Source organism: Vigna umbellata, chromosome 1 (genome assembly GCF_029865625.1).
Source record: "Vigna umbellata cultivar VRB3 chromosome 1, Vumbellata_1.0, whole genome shotgun sequence".
Classification (NCBI taxonomy): Eukaryota; Viridiplantae; Streptophyta; class Magnoliopsida; order Fabales; family Fabaceae; genus Vigna; species Vigna umbellata.
In genome coordinates this window covers 15,790,414-15,801,352 of record NC_142165.1, presented here as the reverse complement: position 1 = coordinate 15,801,352, position 10,939 = coordinate 15,790,414, and the positions used below count along the sequence as shown (strand labels likewise).

Genomic DNA, 10,939 nt, shown 5'->3' with positions numbered 1-10,939 from the left:
AATAAGGATGTTGTAGTATTTTATGGTATTTAGAGAAGATTCATCAATTAAATATGAGTTAAGCTGTAAAGTAACACGTAATTTATAGTTTTTTTATATTATTGAAAGTTTATGTCAATTAGAGAAAACATAAATTTATAAACTTAATAAGAGTAGATTTTACTTTCGGTTTTGAAAAGTTCATTTAGATTTAAAATTTAATTTTTAAAATGATATTAAAATTATTTAAAATTAGTTTGTTATTGATTAGACATTTTATTTTGTTTATTATTAAATTACTCATTTAATTCACATTATATATATATATATATATATATATATATATATAATAAACTGTGTTAAATCGGAAAAAAAGTAAAATAAATTTATATTATATAAATAAATATAAACTTGAAAACTAATTTTATATATAAAATTAAGTTAGATTTAAAAATTGTATCAACTTTTTCAATCTACTTATACTCATTATAAGATTTCTAACCATATTAGAGTATAAGATTAGAGATTCTAAAAGATTTGTATCTGAGAATAATGGAAATGATTAATTTTAAGGATGAGAAGTGACAAATGTTAATGAAGTAATAATGATAAAAATAAGAAGAGAAATACATTGAAATCTGATTTAAGATGATGGATAAATGGGAGATAAGAAGGGTTTTTTGGCATTTCATTGGAAAAATATAAAGAAAGAGAGAAATGGGGTAACGCTGCACATGGGATGTGGTCAGATTTGGAGGTTAGTGAAAAATGCTGCCTTTTTAGAAGAGATGTATACTAAACTTACGTTTGTTGTTTGTTTTAATATTTTATGGTCCCTTTTCTTTGAGAGATGAACAAAAGAAAAAACATTGAAAATGTTGTGCCAGCCTAGCCTCACACATTCATTGGTTCAGTTCACTAGGAAAGAAAGAAAGAAATACATTGTTTGGTAGAGTTGTAAAGTAATTATATATCTTTTAATTTCATCATCAAGTAGAGAAACAAAGAAGAGAATTTACTTTTTTTTTCTTGAAGCCATAAAAATAGTATTATTTTCATATTTTTTTCACAAAAATATGAGAAAAGAAAAAAAAAATTCAAGTAGTCATTAAGATACATATCATTTAGTAGAGTACAATAACACAAATACATACCCACAACAAAACAAAGTTTATTAAACTCCTATAGAACAAATATGGCAACAATGGACTATGAACTATGGACCAATTCACCAACTTCATGGTAGTATCAAAACTATTACATTTTGTTATGTAGTAAGGATATTTATGTAATAACATAAATATCTTAGATATTTTAGACAGTTAAAATATCAGTCAAAGCCACTAACCACACTTTTAGGTAAGGTGGTTATTATTATTTTGCTTATAAATACAGTGACAGGACCCAAGTCCAGGTACGTTCTCTTTATGCTCTAGAGATCCTGAATAATATTTCAGAGCAGTATCCAATTGCTCTCTTCTGAGCTTCAGCTCCATAACTCATATCTGACTTGAGCGTCGGAGTATCTTTGCAGGTACCTCCCCCTCCTTTGACGAACATGAAGAACAACAATTGAAGAAATGCAAGCATCCCAGACATCCAGGAGCAACAGAGACACACAGGAAAATGTACACCGAAACACATTTCAATTTATAATTCAATCATTAATACTTTTCTTGAAATGAAGTGTTAAAAACATGTTTTTATGAAATATGTTAACTTTTATGAAAGTTTAAATTTTAATTATAATTTATTAAGTTGTTTAATACACAATGTGATTTTAAAATGTTAAACTTTTGCATATATATAAAATATTTAAAATTGATGGATACATTGTTTAATACACAATTGATTAATTCTATTTTTTCTGTTAAAAATACTGTAAATAAATAGCCTGATAAATTTTTGAATTACATTCTGAATTTAATAAAATTACACAACTAGCTGTTTATATAATATCTTTTATAATATATGAATTTACAAAACTCAAATGATTGTTTGATCGTGGTTGAACTTTTTCTGAATAAGCTAAACAAATTTTATTAAAAGATAGTTAATGTTTAATGTTACTTTATAGTATATCACATTTTACTCTTACATATAAAAAATGTACATATTCGTGCATAGGTAATTAAAATTACATCCCATGTTTAATCTCAAATTTGTAGAATGTAGTTAACACTTCACACTTAAAAGTATGTTCATAAATCAGTATATCCAAGTAATGCAACTTCTCAAATGACAATTGTCATGTTTGATTTAGTACTTTTTTTAAAATTTTAATTATATTTAACATTGAATTTGTAAAAGGAATTTATAATATTATATATATTATAAATATTATAGGTAGATAATAGTACACGATATTTTTATCATAGGTGGCAATTTCTGTGAATACATGTATTGTTTTTTTAAGAGAGTCAACCTTCGGGACCATAAAATTTGCGGTGAAATTAAAATTGTGAGCACTCATCGATGTTTGGATTGAGCAATTTTAGGTGTTATGACCACTTATTCAATTCTTTGTTTCAATTCACTGATATCTGATCACGTTATCCAGATATGATGAAAATTGCGTGAGCATTGTAAATGTTTCCACCATATATGACCACTTATTGTATTTATAAACACATCAAATGTATTTTAATTATGAAAGATGATGCATTGAGTTAAGTTATAAGGTAAATAAGTTTAACACCTAACTCTTATAATACACATATGAAATTTAAAATCATACATAATAAAAAAAAACTATTTTGATTTTAAAAACATAAAATTCTTCTAACAATTAAAGAAAATATTTATTAGAATATAAATTGTAAGAATCTTACATTAAGGAAATATTTGAAGAAAAATCTTAAAAATTATGTAGAAGAAAGAAACTCACAAATTAAACTAGAACACGATCTCTATAGTGAAAATATCTAATAAAATTGAAAAAGTTATCAATAATTAACATAAAAAAATATGCATAAATTAAATTAAAATTAATAATAAATGATTGATGAACATTTAAATGTGAAAATTTATAATAATACTTTTATTTACTTCAACTATCCAGAATATTTAAACTATTTTCAACAAACATTATATTGTTAAAATATATTTTTTAAATCATAAATTATATTCCAGTTTAAGTTGAATAATAAGAAATTTTAAAAAATTAAATTGATAAAATAATTAGTGAAATATTTTATCATCCTAATTATAATATTATTCTCATAAGTTAAATTCTCAAAGGGTGAGAAAAGTTTGTGTGTACATTATGTATGGTGAACGAACATGAATTTCATTAATTTTTTTTATTATAAAATATAGTTTAAAAAATTGTTTCAACTTCATGTTGAATTAAAAGCTACAATAATTAAATTTAATTCAACTCAACTTTTTAAATTCTAAAAATACTTTTATCAATTTAAAAACAAGAAGAATTTGTAAAATTATTATTATTTAGGCAAGAAAATAAAATGAAATATCTTTCATTTTGCAATTGTTCAAACTTTTATAACATTTAACTTAGTTATTTTATACCTTAAATACTCTATGTATACTAAAACTTTTTTTTTATAAAATTTGGATATAGAGAAATGAACTAAAAATCTCCTTGCTAAATTATTTAAAATCACACACTACTTGAAGAAAAGGAAAGGTATTGCTACAAGAACTAGAGACAGAGGAAGAGGTCAGCCTTAGTTCGTAAATATCCTCAAAAACAAAGGGCACTTTCCCAACTTTGCACCTATAAATCCTTAATCTCACACCCTCCTTCAAATCCCTCAACCTTTATTTCTATCAACAATTCATCATCAATTCCACTGCAACTTTCTTAAAAACAGAACAAGAACAGAGGAAAACATAGGAGAAAAATGTCCCCAAAATGCAGCCAAATCCGACACATCGTTCGGCTCCGCCAGATGCTGCGGCGCTGGCGCAACAAAGCTCGCATGTCTGCAAACCGCACACCGTCGGATGTGCCTGCAGGACACGTGGCTGTTTGTGTAGGCACTAACCTCACCAGATTCGTGGTGCGCGCAACTTACCTGAACCACCCCGTCTTCAAGAAGCTTCTCCTTCAAGCTGAAGAAGAGTATGGCTTCTCCAACCACGGTCCATTGGTCATCCCCTGCGACGAAATGCTCTTCCACGAGGTTCTCCGGTTCATCTCTTGGTCCGAATCAGCAAAACCAAACCGGTTTGTAAACCTCGAACTTGACGACTTAAAACAACACTGCCACATCAGAATCAACAACAACCTTGATTTTTGGCCAGAGTCTAGACCGCTCCTTCACGGTCCCAGTGACAAAACCGTTTGGTAACTCGAATTTTTATTTTTACACAGTTCAAAATGGACTCAGCTGAGTTTTCCAAAAAAGGTCTAGATAAACCTGGTCTGGTCTGGTCGAGATTTGAGTTGAGTGAAAAGAGGCTTTATTATAATTATTATTATTACTAAGTGAGATCTCATTTTCATAGTAAGGAAGTTTGTTTTGATGTGAGTCGAGTTACACATATCATAAAATCAGTGTTAGAAGAATGGTCCGGGAATCACCGATGGAGGAGATGGCACAACCGAGTCGTCCCGGGTTCGGATCCGAGTTAAGGCTGTGATTTCATGGCTTGTTCCAAGCTGCGATATGAGTCTCTAACTGTCATGGTAACACCCACACGATGTAAAGCACTTATTATGTTGTATTTATTTTATTCCATCAATGCAAACGCAAATTAAGTTGTAGTGAATTTTTAATTTCAATTCACTCTTCTTTATACCATATAAAAAAAGTTAATTTTTTTACATCTAATTTCACTAAAAGTGTTTATCTTATTAATTTATGGTATTAAAATTTTATTAGTTTATTTAAGAAAAAAAAAAGTAGAGAGGATATTAAATATAATGTAAAGTTTGTTGGTATTCGTGGAGGTTGCAATCAGAGTAGCAGTTGTGGGAGTTATAATGACAGAAACCCACGTGAAAGCTCTTGTTCGATCTCTCTCACTTCAAATGTATGTTTTCACCTGATCTTGGTTCTGTCCCAAGAACACTCTCATCACTGTTTTTTCCAATTTTTCTGTCCAAAATTTTGTGAAATGAAATTTATTTAGAAAAAAAAAATAGAAAGAAAGAAAGAAGAACCTCATTGACCAAAAGAAAGTGAACATGATCACAAATCACAATCATGCAAAAAAAGGGTCTTTATATTCATGAGAGAGAGGACATTTCTGCCAGCTAAGTCCTCACCTAATTAAACACAAGTTTTGATTACTATTCCTATAATGCAAGCTAAATAATTTCAATTAATGTATCCCCTCTTGACATTATTATTACTCAATTTTAATTAAAAAAACTTTAATTGATATTACATAAAATGTCTTAACAAAAGCTTAATAGTCTCTTAACTAAAACATCCTTAATGAAAGATTAAGTCTTATAAAAGAAAGTAAATAGAAAAAAAAAATAGTGACAGATGAGTTTGATATATATGATTGAGATTAAGGTAACTTTTGTGTGCTGTTTTCATGAATATGTACAACCTGGAAGAAAAGAAACATCTTTGTTAGAAACGAAGTCGCATGGGTCTCCACCATGCATGTTCGAAGCATTGTGTTCATTAGAATCTTTTGACGAAATATATGACCCAACTCTGAGAATAATATTGGTGTCACAATCAGATAGTTTCTTTTCAACAATGTTTTAGGCTTTAAGATGAAGTGATCGGGAAAAAGCACTTTCGCGAATTTGATATTTGTTTTTATTTTATTTTGTTTTTTGGTTTGGTTTGACAAATTGATTTTGTGGTGGCAGAGAAATTCTGTAGAATGTATAGCTATAGTGGAAGTGGAAATCCTTATCACTGTTTATCTTGAAAAACAGATGAAAGAAAAATGAGGAATTGACACGTATTGATTTTTGATGTGGAAATAGCCTGAACCGTACCAATAATCGAATTTGGTGGTGACCCAATTTCACATTCGAATTTGAACACACCACGATATCTTTATCATTGATCACAGTCCAATTTTGATTCATTCTCTATATGTCACATGCTCTTTTGTTTAAGATCACAAAGTTCATTTGTATATGGTACAACTATATATTCATTTTTTTTCCTATCTAGAGTCTATTAGATTTAAAATGAAAACCTTTTTATGTTTAAATATTTATTTTTGGTAGACTTTTTCATAAAGAATCACAAAAAAATACAAAATCAATGGAATATGAGCTCAATTCATAAAGGATAAATATCATTTTTAGCATAAAATTATAAGATAATCAATTTATGTTTTTTATCCTACTTCAACTTTTTCATTTTTACTATATATAAGGCTTGAATTCTTATTTGTATTCAGAATTATTTTTGGAAGAATTAGACAATTTTTCAAGGCCATTGGATTCCAAGTGGCCTTCACATCAACTGGTTAGACTTCAAGTGATCTTTATATTAACTGGTCAATTTTATTTTTAAATCTCCATCAAAATCGTTTGGATGATATATGCAAAAGATACTCCAATGCTAAAGTCACTAGATGACCAAACAAAAATGTGTTGGACATATATATGAAAGTTATACCTTATACTTTTATTTATAATTGTTGTTATGAGCTTTTACCTTTTTGTTGGCTTAATAATGATTTAATCATACCTTAATCAGTAGTAGTACGTTGATTCGTAATTATCATTCGTGTTAATCTAACCTTCATTTTGTAAAAGGATAGTCGATCACACATGATCAGTCCAGAGTTCGGTCAAAGAATAGTCGACCAAAGGGTGTTCCTTCAGAGGGTGGTAAGCCAAAGAGAGTCACCCCAAAATAATAAACCAAACATGGTTAGTCAATGATGGTCAATCCAAAATGGTGAATCAAAAATGATCAACTCAAAGTGATTGGTCCATATAGGTCAACCAATGTGATTGACCCAAAATAATCGACCAATAATAACTGATACACAATACATTAATAATTTATCAAAATAACTTTTAAGTTTTGGCATGATAACTTTTCCCCATTTTTTTATTAATTTAGAGAATACATTTTTTATTATATTTTTCCTTTGATATAAAAGTTGTTCTTTACTTCTTCATTTGCCGTTTCTATTTTTAAAATTTTCAACAAATTAAGTGGTAACATTGTGCATCTTAATTTTTTTTTACATAATATATTATTAATTTGTTTCTTACATTACAACTATCAATCAATCATAGTTTTTTTTTCTTCTTTTAGAATAGCCTAATTCTACTTGTAATTATTGTGGATAATGAGGTCTAAATTAAAAAAGAAGGAAGAAAACCTGGAAGGGTATTGCTTTCTACACTTTATCAAATTTCTTCGTATACCTTATCACTTCCGAAATTTATTTTCCAGAATACAATTAATACTTCCAGAAATTCTTTTCCGGAGAGCAATCACTCTTTCATGTCACATGGAAAAAAATTTCGAGTAACTTTTTGATGGGGTGACGCAGAAATTTGATAGTGTGTAGGAAGAAATATCCAAACCTAAAATGGTTGTAGAAGATGTCCAAGTCCATTTTTTTTATCACTAATTATTAGGTGCTTTTTTTCTTATGCATCCTCATAACTTCTAAGTGCACTCCCATATCCTCCATAATTTTTAAAATACCATTTTACAGTTTGTAAAAGCGATTTCTAGATTACCTTTTCCAAAACAAGCTTTTTAATAGAATTCTAAAATAGAATTTTTGGAAAACACGTTCTATAATACTGCATTTTGAAATGAGCTTTCTCAAATATAATTTTTGGCTCAAATATATTTTTTGGAGTGAGTTTTGATGTCTGAATCAAGCTTTTGAAACAAATTTTCTAGAACATAAGAGATGTGGTTCGAAAGAGAATTTCCATAACAGCATTTCCGAAACAATTTTTTTTAGAACATATGTAATACTTTTAAAACGAGTTTTCCAAAAACAAAAATCTTTTCTTTTTCCCCTCCCAAAGAGTGTAACGATGATAGAGAGCCAATGTGCTGTTGAATGTAGTGGTGGTAAGGGTACTTTAGTCTTTTCTTATTAATATGTGATGATAACTTAAGAGTATAGGAAGAAAAAGCCATAGTTATTTTTAGGAGAATAAAAGCCCATCTTTGTTTTGGCCCAACAATGCCTTCTTCTTCTCAGAGTACAACAACAATGGAGAAAAGAAGGTATAGTTGGAGGCAGGTGATAGCTGCCATGGTGATGACGGTGAAAGTGATGGTAGAAAAGGCTTGGAATTTTAGTATTTTTCGTATAATTATGCAATGAATGTAGTAACAATGAAATGCAAGAAGGAGAAACCTTAGTAGAGTTTTAGAGAATTAGGTCTAAATCACTTGTGTCATGTTTGGTGTTATTTCATTAAAATTTTTTATTTAAGCTTTGTCAATCATATAATCAAGTTCAAATTTGTTATATTTATTATTATTTAATTTATTTAGTGAGATACTCATAACACCATTTTTTTAATTATATTTATTTAGTAAAGTGTTCGTAACTTTATTTCTATTTATATTTATTATCCAATTCATTTAATTTATTTAGTAAAGTGTTTACAATTTCATTTTTGTTTATATTTATTACTTTTTTTTATTTAATTTATTTACTTGAGAGGTTAACCTCATTTTTATTTTTGTTTATTATTTTTTACTTTATTTCATTTATTTAGTGAGATTATGTGTCAAAAATCAAAAGTTCATGGGTCATCTATCTAATTGGTTATATATTGTTTATGATCATATGCAAATCACTGAAAAAAAAGCAACAAGCTTAAAATTAATATAATAACAAAGTTGAAAATGCAAATACTAGTAGGAGTGTTTAGAAAATTCAAAACTAATTATTTACTTAACGTTCAATAGATGTACCTTTATTATATTCTAAATAATAATTCTTGTACTTACTTATCCTTATCGTTCAAATATATTTTAGAATAAAGAATGTGTATCATCTTGTACATACAGTTCATGTAACAGGATTGTATGGTCCCGGAATATGGGTGTCTGATCCTTATGGACTAACTGGAAGGATACAATCCGTAAATCCCGCGTGGGGTGTGGAAGGTTTTGATCCTTTTGTTTTGGGACCATAGGTTCTCATCATATTGCAGTAGGAACATTCGACATGTAGGGAAAATATTGATATTGATTCTAACAGTATTGTTGCAGTCTTTTCTATAACTTTTGTCGTTGCTGGAACTATGTGGTATGGTTCAGCAACAACCCCCATTGAATTATTTGGTCCTACTCGATATCAATGGGATCAGAGATACTTCCAGCAAGAAATATATCGAAGATTTAGTGCTCGACTAGCTGAAAATCAAAATTTATTAAGAGCTTGGTCTAAAATTTCCTAAAAACGAGCTTTTTATGATTATATCGAAAATATTCTAGCAAAAGGAGAGTTATTTAGAATGCGTTCAATGGAAAATGGAGATGGAATAGTCGTGGTTGGTTATGACATCCCATTTTTCGAGATAAAGAAGGACATGAGCGCTTTGTACGTCGTATGCTTACTATTTTTGAAACATTTTCAGTTGTTTTAGTTGATGTGGACAAAATTGTTAGAGTCGATGTTCCCGCAACACAATATAAAGCTTCAAAAATACTCCAAAATAAATATTGTTCCTAGTGTAGTATGAACTTAGACATTTGTACGCTGAATAATATCGAACAAGTAGGTATAACTATTTAGTTCTATAGTGGTGAGCTTAATGGAGTACGTTATAGTGATCCTGTTACTGTGAAAAAATATGGTAGACGTGCTTAATTATGTCTTTCTTTCTTTACTTTATTTACCTCTCACTTTAATTAACAACTTAATTTAATTTATAGATAAGTCTTAATTGAGTAACATAATTATTAACTAAAACATCAACTATTTGGAGTTAAGCAATAAAAACTAATTCAATTAAAAATATTGATATCTTTTATGTGTGAGACTACATGGCTTAATGCTACTAGACATGTTAAGTTGCCTCCTAATATTGTTGGAGAAGTACTTTTGGTGTAAAAATATATATTTTAGAATAAATGTTACTTATCCTCTTGTACATGTCGCTGCACATTCATGCCAGGCTAAAGGAATTGCGGCAAGCCTTTTACCATTTTTCCATTTTGTAGTATTTTCAGACCTTTGTAACTGAAATGGCCATACCTTCGATGCCATAAATGAGCAAGTTCTTGTGAAGTTGCTTGCAAGCAGTGTGACGACACAGTAGAAGCAAGGACATAAAACATCCTGTTTGCCGACATGAGAGTAGATATGATAAGACCTCTCTCTCGATCGTAAATTCTACATTCTCCATTTTGAATTAAAGCAGTGATGCCCCTCTCTTGTAATTGCCTAACGCTCAATAAATTGTTGTGCAAGTCAGGAACATAGAACACATCACTTATTACATGTGTTCTTCCTTGCACTTGAAATTTAATGTCTCCTTTGCCACATACTATCATTCTTGTGTCATTTCCCAGCTTTGTGAAAATTTGTCATCCATCTTGTGAAACCATTTTTTGTTGTCGGTCATGTGAATTTCTCATCCATCTTGTGAAACCATTTTTTGTTGTCGGTCATGTGATTGCTGCATCCACTGTCAATGAACCAAATATTATCTTGCTCTGCATTATTTTCTTCAACATAAGCCATTAATAATTGCTCCTCCTCTTCATCTAGTTTCGCGTAATTGACCATCTTCTCCCAGTTTGGACACTCATATTGAAAGTGTCCCAATTGGTGACAATTAAAGCATTCAATAGTTGCTTTGTTGAAGAATCTACCTCAGCCTCTTCCTCCTCTTGCAGTTATACTACCTCTTCCTCTCTCACGGCCTCGTCCTCTTCCACTTGTTGTTGTCTCATCATATGTAATCTTCAAAGCCTGTTCATCCCCTCCTTTTCTCCGTAATAGCTTTTGTTCATGAACAAATAAGGAACTTTGGAGTGCATCAACCGTAAGGTTGTCGGTGTTGTGTGCT

General features: G+C 29.5%; 1 protein-coding gene across 1 annotated transcript; it reads left to right on the top strand.

Annotated features, from left to right (window-relative positions):
• The first annotated feature begins 3,739 nt into the window (after positions 1-3,739).
• On the top strand, positions 3,740-4,716 carry LOC124844891 (SAUR-like auxin-responsive protein family). Its single transcript, XM_047321910.2, has one exon. It carries the CDS (start codon positions 3,846-3,848, stop codon positions 4,293-4,295), a length of 450 nt encoding a protein of 149 aa, XP_047177866.1. The 5' UTR covers positions 3,740-3,845; the 3' UTR covers positions 4,296-4,716.
• The last annotated feature ends 6,223 nt before the right edge of the window (positions 4,717-10,939 follow it).